The sequence below is a fragment of the Leptonychotes weddellii genome, chromosome 10 (genome assembly GCF_054177405.1).
Source record: "Leptonychotes weddellii isolate Sample4059 chromosome 10, ASM5417740v2, whole genome shotgun sequence".
In the NCBI taxonomy this organism is placed as follows: domain Eukaryota; kingdom Metazoa; phylum Chordata; class Mammalia; order Carnivora; family Phocidae; genus Leptonychotes; species Leptonychotes weddellii.
Window position 1 is genome coordinate 106,671,843 of NC_138378.1, and position 26,222 is coordinate 106,698,064.

At 34.1% G+C, this 26,222-nt stretch overlaps 1 protein-coding gene across 3 annotated transcripts in view; it reads left to right on the plus strand.

Moving 5' to 3' along the window:
• The window catches only part of LOC102744156 (ATPase family AAA domain containing 2B), a 102,366-nt gene that overhangs the window by 27,544 nt on the left and 48,600 nt on the right, over positions 1–26,222 (plus strand). For all 3 annotated transcript variants that reach the window (XM_031040102.2, XM_081832163.1, XM_081832164.1), the window contains 3 exons: positions 4,958–5,269; positions 8,303–8,438; positions 17,202–17,388. In XM_031040102.2, coding sequence (XP_030895962.2) covers positions 4,958–5,269; positions 8,303–8,438; positions 17,202–17,388 — 635 coding nt within the window. The remainder of the gene's footprint in view (positions 1–4,957; positions 5,270–8,302; positions 8,439–17,201; positions 17,389–26,222) is intronic.

Here is a 26,222-nt window from a genome sequence, read left to right on the forward strand (position 1 = left end):
CAGATATTAAAACTTAAATAGAACATTAGTCCATTCAGTTAGCTACATCCGAATTATCCTCTTCATCCACAGGGACCTCCATCTCCGAAGCAGCATCCCTCAGCTTTTGAACCACAAAGACCTCGACATCTTCTGGTGAGGAGAAAACGTAAATCTCTCCAGCACTACTCCAGTTTAAGCTTTGCCTGGTATAAGAGAGCATGCACCAAACCCATTTCATGTAAATTTGGCTTGACCTTTGCAAAGCCTTGTGCTGCTTTACGGGAGAGGGTGGTATTTGGTACAAAATCCAGTCTTTTCCCTTTTTGAAATTTGACCCCTTTTATTTCCTACTTTTATGATATTATTTTATTAGAGAACTGATCAGACTGGGAAAATTTTGTAGATTTTTCTGTGACTCTGTCACAGAATGATCCTTAACTGGAATAAGCAGAAGACTTCAGATAACTTTGGAAATTCCCTAAACAATAGGTATTTTAAAATTACTTGCTATTACCCTGTCTACCATCTGAAATGTTACACTCTAATTCTTTATCCTAAATATAAGAATCTTAGTTTCCTTTTTCATTTCCAAAGGCCACAACTTCTCATTATTTCAAATGATCTGTTTTAGCTTTTAGTCAGTTTCTTAAGTTTAAACATTTTAGAGACATAATTTCTTATAGGACTAAAAAACTCCTCTTGCCTTTTGGGGGTGGTGGTGGTGTTTTAGAAATATGCTTATATCTATGCCATTTTCTTCCTGGAGAGTGAGATAAGAAGCCAGTTTCACATTAAAACAAAAAGTCAGATGCAAGTCTTCAAACAGGAATGAAATAGTAATACATTTTAAATTCATTATGAACGTATCACTTTCTGTATCCCAAACATGTTTTAACATGTATGGGTTCAGTTCAGTGAAATTTATGCCTAACGGAAAGAATATGTTGTCTTGATAAAAAACTGCAAAGACAGCTGTCCTCTTGTTAGAGGTTATGGATTTGGTAACTTTTACCTTGAAATAAATTCCCAAGTACGTGGAAGGGTTTGGATGCTTAATAGGGGTGATTTTTAAAAGTAGTCCTCACATAATTTCGGTGTCTAGATCACATACACAAATAGTAGGAGCTTAAGGTTATGAGGATCTCAAATCTAATCATATTCCTCTATTCATTTTCACTTAAGAAGGCCAAAACAATGGAAGTGTATCAACAAGGAGTCTATCTTGTGGGCCTTCATTATGTTTGATGTTTTACTTAAACAGTAACTTCATAAAATTTTAGTATTACACTTGTCTAGTCTATAACCTTTTTGTATTTTCAGTTTTTCAGACAAATTTCCATTTTAGTGGTGGTATTTAAGAATGCTTTTTCTTGGGGTGCCTTGCTGGCTTAGTAGAGCATGTGACTCTTGATCTCGGGGTTGTGAGTTCAAGCCCCACATTCAGTGTAGAGTTTACCTAAAAAAAAAAAAAAACTTTCTTTTTTTTTTTTTAATTAACATATAATGTATTATTTGTTTTGGGGTACAGGTCTGTGATTCATCAGTCTTACACAACATCCAGCGCTCAACACAACACATACCTTCCCCAATGTCCATCACCCAGCCACCCCATTCCCCCACCTCCCTCCCCTCCAGCAACCCTCAGTTTTTTCCTAAGAGTAAGAGTCTTATGGTTTGGGGACACCTGGGTGGCTCAGTCAGTTAAGCGGCTGCCTTCGGCCCAGGTCATGATCCCAGGGTCCTGGGATCGAGTCCCACATCGGGTTCCTTGCTCAGCAGGGAACCTGCTTCTCCCTCTCTCTCCCTCTGCTTGTGCTCTCTCTGTCAAATAAATAAAATCTTAAAAAAAAAAAAAAAAGTCTTATGGTTTGTCTTCCTCTCTGGTTTTGTCTTGTTTCATTTTTCCAAAAAAATGCTTTTGTTTGGTATCTAGGTATTTGTGTTCATCAGAGTATTAGAATTGTAATGGTAGAATTAATATGATTATGGAATTCTTATGAAAGGGATGTTGATATTTTCTTTAACACCAACTTTTAACTTTCAAAAGGCTGTAATTTCCATAAATATAGAATGATCATATTATCTATATCTATTTTTCTAAATCAGGACCCTTTGGAGAGTGAAAAAATATGCTTTTAATTATGACAAGAGGCCCAAACCAGGACATGTGATCTTAAATATAATCTCTTTAGTCATGATTGTCATGTAATTTTAATTTTGTTTTAGAGTCTGGTAAAGGAGGCATATTATTAATCCAGTAGTTCTCAGTTTTTTGTTTTGTATATCAGAATCACTTGTAAAGCTTTCTCAAAATACACATTTATGATATTAAATCACCAGAGATTCTGATTCACTAAGTGTTGGGAATCTATTTTTGTTTCAGTTTCATCGTTTATTCAGATCAGTGGTCAAGATTAAAAACTACAGATATAAACCAGTATTCTCATTCACAGGCAAATGTAATGAAGATAAATCCTCTCTTTTATAGTCTGTTGATTATGATAATCCAATTATTACACTTTTAAATTATCCTTAGTAGATTAAGCAAAAATGAACAGTACATTGCTATTATGTATGTTACTAACGTTATGTCGAACATAAATGTTACAAGTATCATTTATTACATAAAATATCTTTTAGTGGCTTTTTTCTTTGTTTTGCACTGTTTCTGAGCTTTTAAAAAAAATTTAGGCTTTTTGCTCTTAGAAATAGGATCATATGGTATGTTCACCAACTGTGTTGTATATGCTTTCAAAGAAGAAAAAGAAATGCGGTTGTTTATATTTTTTGAAGATGGTAGTTTATTTTTTACTTCCTCTGAAATGGATTATTTCATTAACTGTTTATAACTGAGCTGGTAATTTACAGTTATTTTGAACTAATATAACTAGGATATGTACAGCATAGGAAAAGATACTTTTTTTCAGGCTTATTCATTGAGAAATAGAATAAAAAATGAAAGGCTAATGGTAAATTTGGTTATTCTCAGAATTATTTGGGAGATTGTTGTCATGGGACAGTGTTAGTGCTTCATCTGCTTATAATTTTCTGAATTAGATTTTCACAGGTTATACTAAGTTTTCCCTTAATTCTGAATAAATATTTCTTTAAGAATGTAATATTTTTCTGTTTTTCCATAATTTTCATTGAAATTTTTATTCACAGTATGTTGGCTTAAAAGAATTTAGAGTTCTTAAAAAAAAAAATGAAAAACCCAGTAAATATAATTCTTCCACTTTTTATGGTAGTACATGGTAACTTCACAGTTATACATCCCCAAGTTATAACCTTGGAGTTACTCTTTTCTTCTTTCATTCATTCTTTCATTCAGGAAATATTTATTGGGTATCTACTGAATGCCAGGTCAGACATTTATTGGATATCTACTGAATGCCAGGCCAGGCGTTATTTTCAGTATATGAGATATGTTAGTGAACAAAACTGATGAATACACATACCCTCACAAAGCTCACATTCTATTTGGGGAAGGTAGACAATAAACATAATAGGTAAATGAAAAAAGTGGTACATGCTTTGGGAAAAAGGGAGTAGAGTAAGGAGGATTTTTCTGTTACTGTAGGACTTGATTAGCAGGATCATGTGCTCTACTAATAATAAAGATATAGTTCATTATAGGTGTGTGAGTCACTTGCAGTTTGATTTATATAGTTTTGTCCCTTAATGTTCTTTTTCTGTAGGTTAGTCTGGGGCTATTTATTTTCTGCTCATAGTTTTCCTAATCACCATTTTGTTTCATTATTTACATGTTCCACAAGGTCATGCGAAGTATAAAAAGATAAACTTGATGCCACTCTTTGAAGAGCTTAGGGTCTCAAGTTTTAAAACTAGTTTGAGTGGTTCCCCCGCTGGCATAACTGATAAAGGTGGCCAAATGCAAGTTTAATTGCTGACATAAAAAACAACATGGCTGGTTTGAGTTTTTCTTCCTTTTTGTGGTTGAGACCTAACAGTTTGTGTGTTTTTGTATGTGTTGCTTAAAACAGTGAAATGACTTAAAAGAGGGGGCTTGATCTGTTAACTACATAATCAGTTAAGTATGGGTAATGGATAAAACCCTGTGTTGGTATAGCCCTTAGAACTAGATTTTCAGTTATTTTAAGCTAAACGTATATATTAAAAGGAAGTTAATGTGGAAAATTAATGGATTCTTATTCCCTTCAGTACCTTTGAAACTACCAGAGATGGTGACAACCTTAAAGTATAATTTTTGGGGTAATTAGATATAAACTTGCTGTGGTTTGCATCCAAAGTTGGTAGGAGAATAGCTCTGTTCTTGAAATTTCTGCGTATGTTCTACTTTGTACTCCTTCCTTATATGTGTTTGGTAATTAGTAATATTAGAAAAGTTTATAGGTAAGTGTAATGTCATGAGGACTAAACTAATTATTGGGAATACTGATGAAGGATTGAGATGAAACTTACTCTTTAAAAACCTTTCCTGAAGAAAGTTGTACATTATAATCAGTGATTTTGGCACAAAATACTTGGTTTGTTTTGATATCACTAGTTCATGTTTTGTTAATTAAAATATTCAGAACAGGGGCGCCTGGGTGGCTTAGTCGTTAAGCGTCTGCCTTCGGCTCAGGTCATGATCCCAGGGTCCTGGGATCGAGCCCCGCATCGGGCTCCCTGCTCCGTGGGAAGCCTGCTTCTCTCTCTCCCACTCCCCCTGCTTGTGTTCCCTCTCTCGCTGTGTCTCTCTCTGTCAAATAAATAAATAAAATCTTTAAAAAAAAAATAAAAAATAAAATAAAATATTCAGAACATTTTTAGTCTTACTGAGTAAATAATTTTATTAGGTGACTTAAATGGTCAGTTTTGGCTGATAAAATTGCACATAATTATTGATTTAGTATTAATTATTTCCTTAGATAAAGATGTATATACTTGCAAACTATAGTTGGTACTGGGAGAATGAATTTACCTTTGTTATTCTTTTCCTTTTGTGCATTAGGCTATTGTGGAGCTGATATCAAGGCCCTGTGCACTGAAGCTGCCCTGATTGCTCTGCGGAGGCGGTACCCCCAGATCTATGCTAGCAGTCATAAACTGCAGCTAGATGTTTCCTCAATAGTGCTCAATGCCCAAGATTTTTACCATGCAATGCAGAATATTGTGCCTGCTTCCCAGCGTGCTGTCATGTCTTCGGGACATGCACTATCCCCCATCATAAAACCACTGCTGGAAAGAAGCTTCAACAACATCCTAGCAGTCTTGCAAAAAGTGTTTCCTCATGCTGAAATTAGCCAGAGTGACAAGAAAGAAGGTACTATAAAGTACTTTTTCATATTGTTAAAATGAAACAAGTACAGGCATAAATAAATTCTGAGTTTCCTTATAAGGTTATTTATGTGTTATTCTTTTATATTGCCATGAATATAGAAAATGTATCTGTTTCACTCACTAGGTTATATTCCAGGCCTGGCATATTGCCTAGCATATGGTAGTTGCCTAGTGAATGTTTGTCAAAAGAAAGAATGAATATTAGTTCTATTTGTTACCTCTTGGGACATTCTGACTATCTTAATGGAGAAGTGTTACTATCTTTAGAAAAGTTGACTGTAATAACGATGGCTTACATTTATTTTATTATAAAACCATTAAATAAAGTGTCACTTATTAATCCTTCTAACAGTCCAGTGGGGCAGGTACTTTTATACTGTAAAGGAGGAGAGTGGGAGATGTAGGAAGTATTCACTTATTTGGGGTCATTCAGTAAGTTCTAGGGCTTACTCAAACCCAGGACACCTGACTCTTTAGCCTGCACTCTTAACTGAGTTGCTTATAATGTCCCTCTGGATTTAACTTATCAAATACATTTCGTTGGTACTGGCAGGGCACTCTTCAGTGTACTGTATTAATGGAGTGTAAATCATTAGTAAGGGAGTAAATTAGAACCTGGTTATATAAGGTCTTGAATTCTAGCTTTAAGATTGGACCTGAGATAAAAATAGAATACTGCCTTTAAAAAGTCATTCATGGGGGGCGCCTGGGTAGCTCAGTTGGTTAAGTGACTGCCTTTGGCTTAGGTCATGATCCTGGAGTCCCAGGATCCAGTCCTGCATGGGGCTCCCTCTGACCCTCCTCCTTCTCATGCTCTCTGTCTCTTTCTCTCTCAAATAAATAAATAAATAAATAAATAAAATCTTAAAAAAAAAAAAAAAGTCATCCATTTACAGGGAAACTTTAGGTTTATATGCTAACCAAAGTAAGGTCTGAACTTTGAAGAGAAGGTAATGAGTTTTAACTATCTTAATTTTCCCAATTCCTAATATCTTATTTGGCTTGTAGGCTGTACCAGAAAATTGTTCAATTAATTATACTAACATTAAAAATATTATATATAGTAAAAAATCATCAACAATCAATGCATTTTGCTGTTTTTATAAATTATACTTTCTGGAAATTGTGTTTTTCAGGGATAGATTCTCATGAAATATGACATGGATTACTTGATCTCCTAAGTTTGTCAAATAGGGAGGGGAACAAATATTTTATTATGAATGAGTCAGGTACTCTGCCATGAATTGTACTTTTCTTATCTCTGATTTTCATAACTGAGGATATGTATCTTTTCCCCCAAATTTTAAAAAAAAACTTGTGTCACCTTTAGAAAATCATAAAAATTGTATCTTCCCATTTGAGAGATTATGATAGTTCATTTTTAAATTTTTTAAAATTTAAATTCAGTTAATTAACATATAGTGTATTACTAGTTTCAGAGGCAGAGTTCAGTGATTTATCAGTCTTGTATAATACCCAGTGCTCATTACATCATGTGCCCTCCTTAGTGTCCATCATCCAGTTACCACATCCCCCAAACCCCCTTCTCTCCAGCAACCCTGTTTGTTTCCTATGATTAAGAGTCTCTTATGGTTTGTCTCCCTCTCTTGATTTCGTCTTGTTTTATTTTTCCCTCCCTTTGCCTATGATCCTCTGTTCTGTTTATTAAATTCCACATATGAGTGAGATCATATGATAATTGTCGTTCTCTGATTGACTTATTTCGCTTAGCATAATACCCTTTAGTTCTGTCCACGTCGTTGCAAATGGCAAGATTTCATTTTATTTGATGATTGAGTAGTATTCCATTGTGTATATATATATATACCACATCTTCTTTATCCATTCATCTGTCAGTGGACATATGATATAGTTCCTTTATTTTCATTTGAGAATTTTTTATGGCATTACTGTTTTCTTACAAATTTATTAAATAAGTACAAAGTATGCTTTAGTTCCAGTTCTTCATGTGCAGTGGAGAAGAGAAAAAAATTTGATTATTATTTGATTATTAATAATTATTTTTTAATTATTTAGATCTATTATTCTGGTTTGTTTGGGTCTTAATATTCTTCTTAGACTGGTATATGAAATTATCACTCAAAAGGTATTCAGTTATTTTTCAGGTTAACTTTTGCAATATTGTTTGTACTAAATATTTAGCTTATAAAATCCATTGAACTCTGTATCTGCCAGCATAGTTCAGTACCTCTTTGTAGAAATTATTCCTCTTTTTTTCCTTTTTTTTTTTGGGAGAAGAGTACGATTTTTATCAATGTTAATTCTCTCTCATTTCTCCTACACATGTAGCATTGCTTCTTATTGAGCGAATTGACACTTTTGTTAGGTATGTGTGAAGCACAGTTATTAGTACTTCAGGTTGTAGTCCAGGTAAATTTTAAGTATTGCACTCTCAATAGAGATTCCAGTTTGTTCATTGAGCAGTAACAGATAGCAGACTCATATAGAGACTAATGTTACTTGAATGAGTGCATTTTTAAGATTGGTTTTGTTTCCACGGAATTCCTGACTCTTAACTAGACGTATAGATGTGTGTATATGTGTATGCCATGTTAAAAAATAAGTCAGTTTGTTCCTTGTTGTTGTTTTTATAAGAGTTGGCCATAACTTTAGCACCCTAGTACCTAAGCAAGATATCGTATATGAAATGCACTGGTTTTGGTCAAATTAACTTAGAAATTTTTAATAAGTATGTGGGTGTTTTATGAGAGTGTCATTTCTTTTCCAGACTTCTTATAGTTAGTCAGTGAAGTCTTCCGAATCACATCTCTTAGCACTTAGGCAGTCTGTAAAAGTAAAAGAATTCCATTAATTCCAATTACAAATTATTTTAAAAACCTGCAGTTTGTCAATTTGCCTGATTGATCTCTGTTATTTGATAGGTAACATTAATGTCACATGATTTTTAAACCAATTTTCCTTAGCTTTGGTGGGGCACTAATATTAAAGGACTTTATAAGCCTCATAATCTGTGTGATTTTTTTTTTTGGAACAGATATAGAAACTCTAATTTTAGATGATAGTGAAGATGAGAATGCTTTATCAATTTTTGAGACCAGTTGTCACTCAGGATCACCAAAGAAACAGTCATCAGCTGCTGCTGTACATAAACCCTACCTTCATTTTACAATGTAAGTAACATACCAATTTTTTTTTTTAAATTTAGAGTGAGTTTTACTGTTTTATGGTTAGAATTATGGTATATTTTTACTTATGGTTGTAACTGAGGACTTTGTTTTCTTCAGCTGTTTGGACACAATTCTAGGAAACTTTTACTGTGTATGCTTTTTTGTCTGGTAATAAATGGGTTTATTGGTCAACTAAAGATTATTTTTTTCTTTTTTTGTTTTTTAAAGATTTTATTTATTTATTTGACAAAGAGAGACACAGTGAGAGAGGGAACACAAGCAGGGGGAGTGGGAGAGGTAGAAGCAAGCCTCCCGCCAAGCAGGGAGCCCAATGTGGGGCTTGATCCTAGGACCCTGGGGTTATGACTTGAGCCGAAGGCAGACGCTTAATGACTGATCCACCCAGGTGCCCCAAAGATTATTTTTTTCTAAACTGTGATTTCTGTGTGTGTGTGTGTTTTTTAAGGAGATTTATTTGTTTATTTAATTTTAAAAATTTTATTTATTTGAGAGAGAGAGAGCACGTGTGGTGGGGTGGGGGAGAGCACAGGGAGAGGGAGAAGCAGATGCCCTGCTGGGAGCTGGATTACAGGACCCTGAGTTCTTGACCTGAGCTGAGGGCAGATGCTTAACTGACTGAGCCACCCAGGTGTCCCTCTTTTTTTTTTTTTTTTTTTTTTTAAACCAGGGTGGAAGAAAGGGTTGTATTTTATTTTATTTTATTTATTTATTTTTTAAAGGGCCCTGGAATTCTTTTTTTGTTTTTTTTTTGTTTGTTTTTGTGTTTAGATTTTATTTATTTATTTGAGACAGAGAGAATGAGAGAGACAGAGAGCACATGAGAGGGGGGAGGGTCAGAGGGAGAAGCAGGCTCCCTGCCGAGCAGGGAGCCCGATGCGGGACTCAATCCTGGGACTCCAGGATCATGACCTGAGCCGAAGGCAGTCGCTTAACCAACTGAGCCACCCAGGCGCCCGAAAGGGTTGTATTTTAGAAAGTCAGCTTATGTCCCCAATTTTAATGCCTTTTATTTTGAACTAAAATGGTCAAAAATGAAATATTTATCGTGATCTGGAGTATTTTAATTTGTAACAAGTGTCAGATGATAGTTTAGGGATTCTAAGAGTACTAAAAAGATTCTGAATTAGAAATTTCTCAGTAAACAGATAAACAACTTTTTGATTCTCCAAAACCTCATTAGTGTACTCTTTCCTGATTTAGATTTTATGGTTTTTCTGTTTACATCTACCTTTATCCATGTTAAAGCAGCTTTTGTTAGGCACATTTTATTAGGTAAACAACTTTAGTGCTAATGTAATTTTAAATTAAGAGACCAAATAGTTTTCAAATACTAGCAGCTTCATCACTTGCATTTACATAATTAGCATGATAGTTATAGGACCATAATGCCCTGTCAGGTAGGTCTGATAGCACTTTTATTAGAAAAGGCTGGATTGATTGTATGTACTTTTTAGTAATTTTTTTAAGAGATATTTTGAACAAATTTAAGTCTTCAACTTGAAGTTTCTCCCATGTAGATTTTGGTTAAATGTTAATTTGATTATTTGCACTGATAACTCATTTTTTATTTTTTTAAAATGAGACTAAGTTACTTTCATTTACTCTTTTTTTTCTTTTGTTCTTTAACAGCAGGTTCTTTTCTTCTATTCCAGATCTTTTATGCCCTCAGGGACGTTTTCTTAGAATTTTTTTCAGTACTTTCACAAATCTATTTTACTGATGGCTAAGGGAAAACCAAATAATCATTTTTTTTCTGATTCTCACCTGGCTACCCTGTGTGCATGTGTGTGATTTGTTTAGTTATTTGGGTTTGAAATATGTAATAGGAGCTAAGAAACTCTTATCAGAAGACTTGTTCCAGTTTTATGATATAGCTCTGTTGTCAGTAAAGTGATACAGAAATAGATTTTGATTTAGAAAACTTCATGTGCAGTTTTGAGGCTGACTTTTTATTAAGAACATTCTCTGTCATTTAGTGTGTATCACGGTATGGTTTTGCTTGGTTTAACTTTTTTGAAGGAATTGGTTTAATTTTAGCTTCTTTTACATAAAATTTCTAGTTCATGATGTGATTTTTTTTTTTTTTTTAAAGATTTTATTTATTTATTTGACAGAGAGAGACACAGCGAGAGAGGGAACACAAGCAGGGGGAGTGGGAGAGGGAGAAGCAGGCTCCCCGCTGAGCCGGGAACCTGATGCGGGGCTCGATCCCAGGACCCTGGGATCATGACCTGAGCTGAAGGCAGACGCTTAACGACTGAGCCACCCAGGCGCCCCATGATGTGATTTTTATTTAATAGGGAGACAGGTATATCCTAGAAGTAAGCTTTTTTTTGTTTTAGATGTTTTGATAAATTCCATTTATTTATTTCTTTATTTACTGACCCATTCTCCCAGTTTTTATGTGTTTATGCCAGGCACTGTATTAGGTGCTGAAAACATAAGCATGAGTAAGATATAAAGTAGTTCTTACTCTGGAGAAATTCTTTTTATTGAGGGTGACAGACCTTGTGATATGGCTAAAATGCTTTATAGCAGAACTAGAAGCTTTCATTGGGAAGTCAAGGAAGGTTTGCTGTCCTTCTGAGTATGAAGGGTTAAGAGTTAGCATCTGATGCTCATTACAAACTAGACGTGGTAGATCTATAAAGCTTGAGGCTTTATATGTAGCAATCCATACAGGCCTCTCATCAGTCATATAGCATTTGTGGTATCAATATTTTATAGACGAGGAAACAACCACAATGAAAAATAAGTAAATTGCCCATGATTAAGCTGCTAGCAGGTAGCAGAGTTAGGCTCTGTACTGTTTGTTTCCTAGAATCTTATTATTTTTATTATCTATGTGATTTCCAAATTGATTTCTGAGCTTAATAGGTAGATAGGGAATTGCATTGTTTTTTTGGGTAGGTTGGACAGTAGGATTTTCATACTTTCCAAGAAGCATACACTTTAGAATAGAGGCCTTTAATAAGGGCTGTACGTGTTTTTTTGTTGTTGTTGTTGTTGATTTGGTTTGGCTTTGTGTTTGAACAAGTGTTAGCATGTGCTAGATCAATACAGAAAAAGTGCTCAATAGGTAGAAAGCATGACTTTAATACTGGTCTCCAGTAACACTAGCTTGGGCATTGTTGGTGGGTTTCTGTTTCTGGGAATAGTTTTCTAAAGCAATGTTGAAACCTTTTTATAGACTTAAGGTGAAATAGAAGTCAAGATATTTAAAGTCTACCAATCTGATAGAAAAAACCCTTATGATGGAAAATAAGTTTTCTTTCTGACTGTATATTACCATAAGGGGATTAGAAACAGAGTTTTCTGAGGTTTTCTAAATGAAAATAGCTTTGTTTTTTCTGATTAGAAAGATGATATACTCTGTAGAAAATTCAAGTAATAAAGAAGAGCATAAAGAAGAAAGTAAAAATTAAAGCCCAAGCACCTGAAGGTAATTTTTGTTAAAGTTTTGGTGGCCACACTTCCATATTTTCTCTATGTGTATAGACAGACCCACATATTATTTTATGTAAATTAAAATCCTCCTGTAAGGTTAATGTAACTTGCTTTTTTATCTACTACATTGGGAAAGTTATTTCATGCCAGTATATGTTTAATGTCATTCTTTTAAAATAGCTACATAGTATTTTATTTTTTGGATGTTCCATAATTTTTATAACCTTATTAATAAAAGATTGAAATTTCTAATTTTCTTCTTTTATGATAGATATGTGGATCTGGATAGGCATCTTTCTCAGTATACATTTTTAACATCATTATCTGATTCATAGCTTAGGGTAAATTTTAAAAACAGTGATTACTATGTCAAAGGGTATATACATTTAAAAACTTGATACAGGTTGTTAAATTGATTTCCAGAACAGTTGTACCAATTTACATTTTTCAGCACTGATATATGAGAGTGTTATTTTTCCTATACCCGTGTCAATTCTGAACACTGCCTTTTTACATCTTTGCCAACCAGATAGATGAAAATAATATCTTCTTGCTTGTTTGAATCATTCATTTGTTCTTTCATATTTACTCATTCAGATATTTTGTCAAAGTGCCCATCATGTGCCATATGTTGTCCTAGGTACTTGGAATATGTCAGTGAACAAAATGGACAAAGACCCCTGACCTCATTCAGCATATGTACTAGATGGAGATAGATAATAAAACAATAAGTGTAATAGGTAGATAAAATATTAGAAGATATGTACTATGAAAAAAAACGTAGAGAATGTTAAAGAGGTAAGGGAGTCCTTAGGAGTGGGATAAATTGCAGAATATCCTTGGGATATATATTTTAGAATGTATGTGACATAATTGCCAAATTTAATTTTGGAAAAATTTTGCTTTTTTCCATTATCACTAGTCATGAGAAAACCAATTTTCCCAACATCAACTCACTAATGGTATTAAAATTAATTTTTAGTTTATCAGTCTAACAGATAAAAGGTGTGTTTTCATTATTTTTTTTTATAATTTGGCTTTTTTTTATAGATTTTATTTATTTATTTGAGAGAGAGAGAATGAGAGAGAGAGAGCACATGAGAGGGGGGAGGGTCAGAGGGAGAAGCAGACTCCCTGCCGAGCAGGGAGCCCAATGCGGGACTCGCTCCAGGGACTCCAGGATCATGACCTGAGCTGAAGGCAGTCGCTTAACCAACTGAGCCACCCAGGCGCCCAATTTTCATAATTTTTTAATCTCTGTTAATAACTACCAAGTCTCCCCCCCCACCTGTAACTACCAAATCTTCCTTCTTCCCTCCCTCCTTACAGCTCTTCCTTCCTTCCTTCTTCCTTCCTTCTTACCTACCTACCTACCTACCTACCAAGATTTATTTATTTATTTGAGTGGGGGGAGGGGCAGAAGGAGAGAGTCCGAAGCAGACTCTGTGCTGACTGGAGCCCAGCGCAGGGCTCAATCCCACGACCCTGAGATCATGACCCAAGCAGAAATGAAGAGTTGGACGCCCAACCAGCTGCGCCACCTAGGCGCCCCACCAAATCTTTCTTAAGCCAACATTGGTCTTGAGCTTTAGACCATCTCTAGCTGCTGATTGCCCTTAGTATGCCACACACATCTTTCAGTATGTACTGGACTGTGTCTCCCCTTCTCCTGTGCGTCTGGTGAGCTACCATCATGCAGGTATTACAACTAGAATTGGATATCATCCTCAACTCCTTCCTCTTTCTTTCCTATGTATCTAGTCAATGTCTAGGTCCTGTGAATAAGTCTCATCTCAGGCTGTTCCTTCTCACCTCCTCTGACACTGTTCTTGTCTAGATTATCATTAACATCTCATGCCTGGGTTATTACTGCAGACTCCTAACTGGTCATCTTTCCTCCTGTTTTGTCATCTTTCAAACCTTTTCCTATACTGACATAGTGATCTGGAGTTATCTTCCAAAAACATGTGTATGATCATATCACTTCCCCTGCTTAAGCTAATATGCTTCCTCCTTTTCTTTAGTGCGCATTCCAAACTTTTAACATGGTTTACGAAACTCTTTGTAGCTCTTCATAGTCTGATTCTCCTTCCCTCCTCTCCTCCCTAACCCCAGAACCTTTACCCATACATTGCCCTAAAACCTTAAAAGAAGCTAACTGTATGAACTATTACTCCAAAGGGCCAGGGGCCTTTGATCCTTTGTACATCCTGTTTTTATTTCTTAAAATTTGTCCTTTCTGCCTCCAACCTGTTCAGTTTGTGCTTTGGTAACACTTTCCAGGAAAGCCTTGAGTCTCTGATTGGAGTGTCTCATAGCATTCTGTACTTAAACAGTACTGCTTGTTAATCACACTGAATTATATTAGTTGTATATTTCCTTTTCCCACTCAATACTGTTCAAGTATGAGCTCTATGATAACTGGTTGTTAGGTATCCAGGGCTGAGGGACTTACCATAGGAAGCATTCTCCAATTATTAAATGAATGAACACTAAAAAAAAAATGTTTCTATTTTCTTTTTGAATTATCTGTTTATGTCCTTTGCCCAGGAAGCTGTTACACGCAAACAATGAATCATGGAACACTACATCAAAAACTAATGATGTAATGTATGGTGATTAACATAATAAAATAAAATTAAAACAAAAACAAAATACTTATGAACATAAGCTCTTTATACATTAAGAACTATTCCTATTAATGGCAGATTCTTTGTCTCATTTAGTTGTTTGCCATTTGGTTCAGATTGTAATTTTTGAGTTACAAAAGTGTAGATTTTTATGAGTTTAAAAGTACACGAATCTCTTGTTTTTTCTTTGTTAGAATTAATTTTGTTCTGTGAAATTAGGATCTGAATCTTCCCTATTTTAAAACAATATTTTATAATTCATCCCTATTCCATTTATTTTTTATGTTTATTATCTTATATGAAATTCTTTGAACTACAACGACTTTTTTTCTGGGCTGCCTATTATATTCTGATCTATGTTTGTTTTCTTTGGTGTATTCTACATTATATTCTATTATTCTATTCTGTAATATATTTCAATATAAAGTAGAGTACATCCTAACGCAGTGGTTCAGCTTAGCAATTACATGGACCTGAATGAGAATTGAACTCTTTCACCACCCATTTGTACAATCTCATATCTAACTTCTCTGAGTCTTGGTTTCTTCATCTGTTTAATAAGAGGAAGCTTATATTTCATAGAATTGCTGAGAAAATTAAAGCTCTATGAAGTACTTATTACTAAAACAGGTTTAAATGTTCTGAAATTGGAGCTAGCACACTTTACCAAAATTTTCTTGATGTTCTTACTTGATTATTCTTTCAGATGATATTGTGATTAAGTTTTAAATTGTCCCTTCCTCAATTTTTATTTTTTGGATTTTGATGTGAATATTTTAATTTTTTTCTTATTTTTACATTCTAGTTAGTTAGCGTTTAGTGTAATACTGGTTTCAGGAGTAGAACTTAGTGATCATCACTTGCATAATATACCCAGTGCTTATTATAATAGGTGCCCTCCTTAATTCCCATCACCCATCTAGCCCATCCCCCACCCACCTAGCTCCATCAATCCTCAGTTTGTTCTCTATAGTTAAGTCTCTTATGGTTAGCTTCCCTCCCCTTTTTTCCCCTTTCCACTTTGTTCATCTGTTTTGTTTCTTAAATTCTACATATAAATGAAACCATATGGTATTTGTCTTTCTCTGACTGACTTCGCTTAGCATAACATACTCTAGCTCCATCCATGTCATTGCAAATGGCAAGATTTCATTATTTTTAATAGCTGAATAGTATTCCATTGTGTATATATACCACGTCTTTATCCATTCATCACTCGATGGGCATCTGGGCTCTTTCCATAGTTTGGCTATTGTCGATAATGCTGATCTAAACATAGGAGTGCATATTTCCCTTTGAATCTGTACTTTTGTATCCTGTGGGTAAATACTCAGTAGTGCAATTGCTGGATCTCAGGGTAGTTCTATTTTTAACTTTTTGAGGAACCTCCTTACTGTTTTCCAGAGTGGCTGCACCAGCTTGCATTCCCACCAGCAGTGTAAGAGAGTTTCCCTTTCTCCCCATCCTTGCCAACATCTTTTGTTTCTGTTTATGTCTGACAGGTGTGAGGTGGTATCTCATCTTGGTTTTGATTTGTATTTCTCTGATGATGAGTGATTTTGAGCATCTTTTCATGTGTCTGTTGGCCTTGATATGAATATTTTAAATGTATGAAATAAAATACCGTAACTATAGTTAAATGGGTTGGGAAGAATTGACATCTTTATATTTAGGCTCATTATGTATATATAGTTTCACACTTTTGCTAAGAATATTTAATATTGTTTGTTTTGTTTTATTTTACTTTTGCATTTGTGAATAGGATCTCCTTTCCTTCGTACATTGGTTATTGATGGTATTAGGAAATGTTTTGATTTTTCTATTTCTGTCTTCTGAATTGTTACTTTTGGTAGGTTCTGACAGTTATTAGTTGATTCTCTTGGATTTTTTTAGTGCATAATCATATCCTTTACAAGTAACAGTGTTTTCCTTATTTATTTCTGTTCCATTTTTTATTTGCTTTGTTCTTATTGCATTGTTTAAAATTTCCTGCATTATCTGTAGTGATAGTAGATAAACTTGTTTCATTTATCATTTTAATGGTGCTGTAGAATCTTGAGAATGCAAGTTGAATTCAGTTTAATATATTTTCCTAAATTTGCTTTCTCTGTTGTAGATCTTTAGATATTATGTATTAGGATATGGGCATTTAGTTTTTATTGGCCGAAAAACCAAATTTTCCTGCTCCTGAGGAAGTCCTACATTTTTTTTCTATCTTAAAAATTGTGGTAAAATATACATAAGATTTACCATTTTAACTATTAAAAAGAAAGCCTTACATCTTGGATAATCTTCAGATATACCAACTTCTTTGTTGAAGTGGGATTCTTAACATTGACCTTGGATAATTAATAGTGTCACACTAATGCTTAGGGTCTGAAGCATTTTCCAAGTTAATACATATGATATGATAGGATGAATACCCAGGTATTTTTACATTGTTTTTTCTATACTTTTACATCTTGGTTATTAAAATGATCAGAGAGATCAACATTTTAAAACCATAATTAATGAAAAAAGTGATTCACTGTACTTAAAAATTAAGGATAAGAGAAAGTTCTGTTAATTTGGAGTTACATTTTTAGTGTAAATATTTTACCTAATATTTCATACTGATCTTCAGAATGTATGGTTTTGAAATAATTATCATGTCTTACATGTATTGCAGGTCACCATATCATCAGCCAACCTCTTACAGGCCAAGATTATTGCTGTCTGGAGAACGAGGTTCAGGTCAAACTTCTCACCTTGCTCCAGCACTTTTGCACACTCTAGAAAAATTCTCTGTGCACAGACTAGATCTCCCAGCACTTTATTCAGTTAGTGCCAAAACACCTGAAGAATCATGTGCACAGGTAGGTTTGTACCAAATCAGAGTACTTCCAACTTTCTTACTGTTTATATCTATGTAGTGTTTATAAAGTTTTTTCAAAGAAAGGTAATATAAATACTAACTTTTTGTTGGTTATTCATTAACATTCAAATACTAAGGCCAAGGATCCTTTTGATCTATATCATGTATAAAGGTGAGCTCATAGTTTCCCCCATGATATTTCATTCTTTCCTGAAATTTTAATATCCTCTTTCTTATATTAAAGTTTTATTAAACACTGTAGAAAGGAAGTTTCTTTTGCCTTTTTCTGATCCTCTTTTCAACGCTGTGGTTTCAGAGCCTTTCTAGACTTCTGTCTGTACTTAGAGCCTTACTGAAGAGGAAATGATAACCAATTTGAGATGCCAGGATTTAAAATTAATGTAGAAAAGTGATAGCAATTTAAACATTATATATATTTGTGTTAGTAGTCAAGTGTGTTTAATATTTGATTTTCAGCTACTTTTATGTTTGCTGGTTTGTAAAGTGCAAAGTTCTAGTGGGGCTGTTTGTATTTCTTGAGGTTTTACTATATAACTATGAATTTATTTCAAGTGTGTCATGATGGAACTAGGGGCTAGGGGAATAAGTTTTTTGAGGGGACCATGTCTTCACCATCTCTGTGTCTCTGACACAGTGCCCAGCTCATAGTAAGTGCTCATTAAATGTTTAAGTAATGTTTCTTATAAATAAATTAGAGGAATGTCACTTTCTACTTTGATCTTTAGCCTACTTTTAAAGATTAGGTGACTAGAGTAGTAACACTTATAAGAGCATTGCACATAATTTTTTTTTTCAGATACATTTTATAAATACTTAATACCTGCACATATAGTACCTAAGTGAAAACCACTCTGTACCTTGTAGCAAGAAATGTGTATTTTTTTAATAGTCCACAGTGTTGATTTCATTTCTCTTTCAATTACAGTTGCCTGGGTATCAACATCCTAGTAACACTTCACTACTTAGAAAGCCCTATTTTTTCCAAAACCCATGGCTTAAATAAAAAGCTATATACTAGTAATTTGTTCCAAGTTTTATACATTTAACTCATCCTGGCTGTGAGTGTTTTCCAATAATGATGATTTATATATTTGTTCATATTTTTCCTTTTTAGTGACACAAAATTACTGCAGTTTATATGCAAGTAAGAGAATTACTCAATACTATTAAAAATAAATCCAGGGGAGCGAGAATGTAAACAGACACTAACTGTGGAAGAAGAAATTGAGTATCAAAAAAGCACTAAATCCAGATAGTTTCATGGGTGAATTCTTTTAATCTTAAAAGATAAGATAATTTTATTTTATTTATTTATTTTTTAAAAAGATTTTATTTATTTATTTGACAGAGACACAGCAAAAGAGGGAATACAAGCAGGGGGAGTGGGAGAGGAAGAAGCAGGCTTCCCACTGAGCAGGGAGCCCGATGTGGGGCTCCATCCTGGGACCCTGGGATCATGACCTGAGCTGAAGGCAGACTCTTAACGACTGAGCCACTTAGGTGCCCAAAAGATAAGATCATTGTAATGCTAAACTAAAATACAGAGAAAACCCTAAGACTAATCTCACTTAGGCAATGGTCATAAAGTAAATACTACAAATGGATTCTAGTAGCACATCAGAAGAGTAATATACCATTATTAAAGCATGCAAAATAGATTCTTTTAGACATTGAGAGATACAAATATTGGAACAGACACATTGAAGTTATAAATATTTGCCTGTGATATGATTGTATATTTGGAAAACTTACAGGGTCTACTGAAAAATTATTAGGGACAATAAGAGAATTCTGTAGGGTGGACATTTTCAAAGTTAATGTAAAACAGTTTTCTTTTAGGGGCACCTGGGTGGCTCAGTTGTTAAGCATCTGCCTTCAGTTCAGGTCATGATCTCAGGGTCCTGGGATCAAGCCCTGTATCTGGCTCCCTGCTCTGTGGGAAGCCTGCTTCTCCCTCTCCCACTCGCCCTGCTTATGTTTCCTCTCTCGCTGTGTCTCCCTCGATCAAATAAATAAATAAAATCTTAAAAAAAAAGTTTTCTTTTATACACATAGTAACAAGTTGGAACTATAGTAGAAGAAGTAGTCCCATGTAAAATAGCAACTATTAACTAAACAATTAACAAATTAAACAGTTAATTTGCAGAGCCTAAAAGAAAACTAAAAATTCAATGAGGAGGACAGTTGAATAAATAAAAAGCACAGCTTGTTTTTTTAATTACTGTACTACAATTCAAAATATGTACTCAATTTAAATTGCAAATTGATTAAAATATCAGCTACTTTGCTTATTGCTTGTAGCCTTGGAGAAATTGCTTAACTTCTTTGAGCCTTGATTTTCTCATCTATGAAATGGAGATAATGATGCTACATAAAGTGGTTGTAATTATTAAAATAAGCTCATCCAATAGGGATGGCATGTAGTACCCAGTAGCTGTTAGCTGTCATCATATTTATCACTACTCCTACAGCTTCTTTGCACAACTAAGGGCTTTGCACAACTAAGACTCAAAATTGGAAAGTTGTGAGTTCTTTTTTAAATCAATGTGTAAATTAAATGCCATCTCAAGTATAATGTACCCATAGTTTAAGAGGAAAAGTTAGAAAAGGGCTTTGTGTTTCTTCTAGAAAATAAATATGAAGGGTGCCTGGGTGGCTCAGTTGGTTAAGCATCTTACTCTTGATTTCGGCTCATGTCATGATCTCAGCGTTGTGAGATTGAGCCCCGCATCAGGCTCCGTGCTGAGTGTGGAGCCTGCTTAAGATTCTCTCTCTCCCTCTGCCCCTCTCCACTGCTTGTGCACATGCGCTCGTGCTCTCTAAAAAAAAAAAGAAAGAAAAGTATGAGCATAGCAAGGACAGTTCTAGAGGGAAAAAAATAGGATGAAGGGAGCCCTTCCGGGTTTTTAAAAATGTAACAGAACATAGTAATAAAGAATATGTACCTGTGCAGGGATAGACAAAGTAATAGAAGAGAGATTGAACACTTAGGCCTGTGTAGAAATGAGAATTTAGTATCTGATGATGATTAGCGTATGATGATGGTGAGAATATGATGATGATGGTGATGACATTTGTTGTTATAGAATAGATGAGTTATTTAATAAGTGGTCTTGGAAAACTGACTCTATGAGGGGAAAAAGATAAAACAAAACTGGATTTCCTACCTTTCTTGTGGTCCCCAAATTCTAGATTGTCAAAGGAACTGTAAAAAGAGAATTCACAAGGTCAGTATATTTATAATCTTGAATATGAGGAAGTAGTTTCTAAACAATAAACACAAGCCAGAAAACATAAAGATACGAACAAATTTGACTTTATAAAATTTAAATTACACATGGCAGAAATAATTATTTTAATAAAATTAATAGACACAACCTGGCGAAAAAGTATATTTGTAACACACATGTCAAGGGTACGTTTCCTAAATATACAAAAATATGTTAAAATCAGAAAGAATGACAATGACAACCTAATGTAAAAATTGGCAAGATAGCATGCCATTTATCAGAAGAAAAAAATAGAAAAAGCAACCAGTAGAAGTTTGAAAAGATTCTTAGCCTCACTTATAGCTGAAGAAAATGCAAATTAAAGCAACAGGATACTATTTTGAAACAACTGTCTGGTTTGTAAAAATAAAAAGCTTGGGGGTACCTGGGTAGCTCAATTTGTTAAGCATCTGCCTTTGGCTGAAGTCGTGATCTTGGGGTCCTGGGATTGAGCCCCACGTCGGGCACCCTGCTCAGTGGGGAGCCTGCTTCTCCCTCTCCCTCTGCAACTCCCCCTGCTTGTGTGCTTTCTCTCTCAAATAAATAAATAAATAAATAAAATCTTTAAAAAATAAAAAAAATGAAATGATTGAAGATGCCTGGTGATTTTGGAGTGTAGATTGGCGCTATTTTTTTAAATTTTAAGTACATAGTACCTTTTGGCCCAGGAATTTTATATTAAAGAATTTTTCCTAAAGATGTTTTAGCTGTAAATAGTCACTGCTGGATGTATAAGGACATTTATCACAGCATCGTATAGCATTGCCAAACTAAATAAGACCAACAAACTGAATGTCCTTTGATGGTGGGTGGGCTATGATAAATTATGGTATATCCTTACGTACTATGAAGCTATTAACAAGAATGCGGTAAATTTACATAGGAGATATATATGAAAGGAGATATTTATGAAAAAAGCAAGTTGTAAATCAATCATCAAAATGTCTTTCTGTAAAAAAAACCTTCAAAAATTTATACTTATATATAAATAGAAATTTTGTCCAAGAATACCCTAAAAAACTTAATAATCATTGCTTTGCCTTGGGGGAAGGAATATGGAGAATTGGGGAATGAATATAACTTTCTCATTTTAGTTTACACTCTGCTGTACAGGTTGGATTTTTTTTTTTTATATGTATTTTTGACAGTATCAGGCAAACTAAAGATAAAATAACTTTGAAAGAGGATAATTTTCAGAGTCAGAGGGTATTCTGTCTATAATTCTTTATGGCTAATATGTGTATGTACATGTTCATAAATCATTACTGACTTATATTAGGTGAGGAAATACTTAGGAAGCATTGTAGTGAACTATATGTTGGTGTTGCTGGGATTCTAGGACTTTTCTTGCATTCTAATGGGCATCATTGGGCTAAATTTGAATTCTAACTGTATACTCCACGTCTATCTCATTTCTTGTCTTTTACTACTTTTTGTTGTGTTCTTGGGGAGGATGGAGAGAGGTGTCCTTTGGTAGTGGAAAAGAACAAAAACCTAGTATTTATTGTTCTGGTTGTATTACACTGTATTTAGTACATCAAGACATCTCATCTTTGCTTTTGCCTACAAGGTCCTGGTTTAGAAGTAGAGCTTAGTTTTGAGTGACCACACCTGGGTAGCCAGACTGCCCAGGGACTGAGTAGAATTTTGTAGATATGGTAGCCAGAGCTCAGACTTCTTCTGAACATTGGCCAGAGACTAGATAAACTGTCCTGGTTAATCCCTGATTATTTGTATCTTACGTACATATTTAAAGTTATTTTAAATTTGTAAATATATTACTGTCTCTTCTAAAAAATTATCCAAAAGGAGACTATTACATTATAAAACTGAGGAAATTTTTTTTCTTAATTTGTGGAGCTATTAGTGGGTAGAAGAAGGTATAAGAGAGCGTATTAGTCAGGAATAAAATGCTGGAAAAATTCTCTTCCTTTGTTCTCTATTCCCTTTCTTCCCTTTTGCCTTACTTTCTTGAGAGCTAGTCTTCCTGTAGGCAGGATTATCTCTAAATAGATGTGGCTCAGTCTGTGGCAAATTATTCTTTTGTGCTTTTCTCTTTTCCCCAGCCTCTAAGATACCTAATATAAATTAAATTGGGTTATTTAATAATGTGACACAAACATGAAAGGTAATCTTAAAGGAAAGAAGTCTTAAATCACCTTTAAAGGGCTGTATTTATATATGTGATAAAATGGAAAATGGGAAGAGCCCCGTTTATATTTCTTTATACATGTTTAATTCTATGTCTGTTCTTTAAGACCTATCCACACATAAGTATATATATGAAAATCTTCCTTTTCTCCTTCATACTGCCTCAGCTGATGATGAATATTACAAATTGTGTGAAAACAGTAGAGGAATTCATGTCTACTATAGGGTTTTCTCTATTAAGATTTAGTCAATGTAAGAGTTGTCTGGGGGTGCTTACTAAAATTTCTGATTCCCTGGCTCTACTCCCAGGGTTTCTGATTCCTTAAATTTGGGGTGAGCCCTGGGAATCTTCACTTTAAACCTGCATCCGGGTGTTACTGTTCTAGGTCTTGAGTAGATCACACTTGAGATACAGTACTTTGGCCAGTCACTGGACACGAGGTATTTATTACTGAAAACAATTGCCAGAGTTCATAAAGTGGTTGTGTGTGTGTGTGTGTGTGTTTGTGTGTTTGTGTGTGTCCCTGTATCTATCTACCTACCCACCTGAGTGTTTTATAGTCTTCCAAAGGTTCTGGAAGGAAAATAGAAAACTGGGGTAGCCTGGAAGATTTATGATTGTTCCATTAAGTTCACAAGTAATTATTGAACCCTACAATAAGGTTGGAGGTGTTAGTAGCTGTACTAAAAGACTTACTGTATTAACACTCTAAAAAAACCAACAGCTATGATTCCCCTTTTCTGACACCTTCAAATGTATTTTTTTTGCCTTTTGTATTATTTCTACTGTTGATTTAGGAAAACCAGGATTGATGAGCATATCGTATCTTATCTTTTTTGTTAATTCAGAAGTATGATTGAATTGATAAATTTATATATTCTCTGTCACAGGGCTTGGAGTTTGGACACTATATGGTGTTACAAATAGTTTCAAATGGTCAATAAGGGTCTTTTTTTTGGTGAAAATTTGAGTATATTTCTTTTCCCAGAAAGAAATTGTATTGGAAATGTTCAGGGGAAATCCTTTTTGGTTAAATAGCATGAAGGAATTAAGATATTTACCTATGTGTATTCTTTGGATGCTCTTGTGTTTGTATATAAGGATTTCTGGATTTCTCCATAGCAGTCTGTGTATACTTTGGATACTCTTGTGTTTGTGCACATGGATTTCTGTGTTTTACCATAGCAACAACTTTTTTTCCTTGAGTTGTAAACAAATTAAATTATCCTGGTCCAGAGTTTATCACATTTACTGAAATTCTTGAAATTCTTAGGCAATGAAAATAACAGAAAAGAAATTTGGGTGATTTAATTTTCATAAAATGTTGCTTTATATTACAGTCATCATATAGAAACTCTAGTATAGTTATATTTTATAACAGGCTGATTTTGTATGCTTATAAAGAAATTGAGCACTTAATTTCTTGAATCTTGACCCTAGACAGTGCCTCCTTTTCACAGAGATGCTTGATAAATCCTAGGTAAATAGAATATAAGTGGAGTAAAGTGATAGATATGATATGAAGTTATTAGTAATGCAGATATATTATTTGTTATAATACTTTGTGATAGCATGGTATAAGGAATTAAACTTTTTTAATAGTGCTTTTTATTATAAAAATCAAGAATATTTTAACCCCCAAGATTTTTCTTTTACCTATGTTTTATAAATTTTAGCACAAGAGCAAGACAAATTCTGGAAGTTTATGGATGACAAAAAGTTGTTTCCCTCTTTCTTATGTAGCCCCTTTTAGGAAAGTGAAAGCTGTACTAGCTTGGAGCTGTCTGCTTCATTCACTTTTGTATTTAAAATTGCTCTAGTTCCCAGTTTCCAAAGAAGATGGCTTGTTATGGGCTGTATGGTCTTAATTTTTAAAACACAGTAAATTTTCATGCACTACACTTTAATTTGTTGGCTGAAATACTGACTTTACAGTTTAGCTATTGAGATGATAACTCTTATATAGGTGCAGTTTATGTAATTAGTGCTTCTTTATATGGATACCTTTAACTTCAATGACCTGATTTTTCTCTTTAATATCTTAATATTCAGAAGAAGTAGTTTGTGATTTTTTTTTTTAATAAAGAAATTTTTAAAAAAGTTACATAAGGGACTATGATGTCTGGGGCAAGAAGAGGCCAGAAGGAAATAGAATATATTGTTTAAAGAATCAAAATGAACAGTTCACATATACTGGTGTTTGTTCATTTTATTTGTGCAAGAGTGCTGGTCATGTCAGAGGTATTTTGGAACGGTTGGTTCAGTAATTTGGCCTACTGTCTTTTTTTCTCTATAACAGTTTTTCTGTTTTCTACTACACCTTGCACATCCACCAATCCAAGACACCCTCTAGGTGAGTATTTTTCTAGTTATCAAATGGCATCACTTGTTCCCAAGACAGTTGCCGCTTCACTAAAACTAGACTTTATTTTTCTACTCTGAATCTGGTTAATTGATTTCACAGAGTGTATCTTATTCCACAACTTTAAAAGTTACCAGCAAACTGCTGAAGAGCTGTTTTTCCATTATGGAAAAATCACAATAGGATTAAACTTTTTTTCTGAAATTTTAAATACCATTTTAAGACTATTCTTTTTGAATTTTCATTACAAACCTGGAGAATTAGAACAGGTTGGCTATATATTTAAAGAAAATATGAAAGTTTAAATATCATGAGATCACATGGGGTAAGGAATTAAAAATAACACTTGTTTTATTAGTGCTTTTAAAGTTTTCTAGAAATTAAGGATGTTTTTGCTGTAAAGGTTTAGGAGAGAAATTTTGAAAATAGCCCCTGGGTATTGAAACTGCATGTAGTTAGATTAATTGTAAAATCAGGTAATTATACATTCATGGACCAGAAAGCCTAACCCTTTTTATTTTTCTGTATTTGTCTTAGGCTTTTTTCTTTCTGATTTTTTTTCCCCCTTTAGCTTTTAAAATATAATTTTTAAAAGTTCTACTGATAAAGATATTTTCCTAAAGTCTTTAGAAATAAGTTCAATAGGATATCATGTTCACTTTGTTAATTTGGGGAGAATTGGATGAAAAGAGGAAAGAAATAGAAAAAAAAAAACCCTCAACTCTTGTAGAGTTGGTGATGCTTTTGTTTCTAGTTCAGCCTTGCAAATGAGTTTAAAATACCTGTAGTACTGCATTATTTAACTTCTGGCTCTGTAGAGTTTTTATTGATCACTTAACCTTCTGTTGCTTTGCCCTTACTCTTTGGTACTGATTAGCAGCTAAATGTTCTCACACATACTTCTGGAAAATCTAACTTACAAGTATTAGAACGAAAGGCTACATTTTATGTTTTTTAAAGGCATGTTTTCTCATTTCTCCTTGGGCATGTGGTAACTTGCATGGCTGAATTAGGTGGTTAGTTTTGTCAGG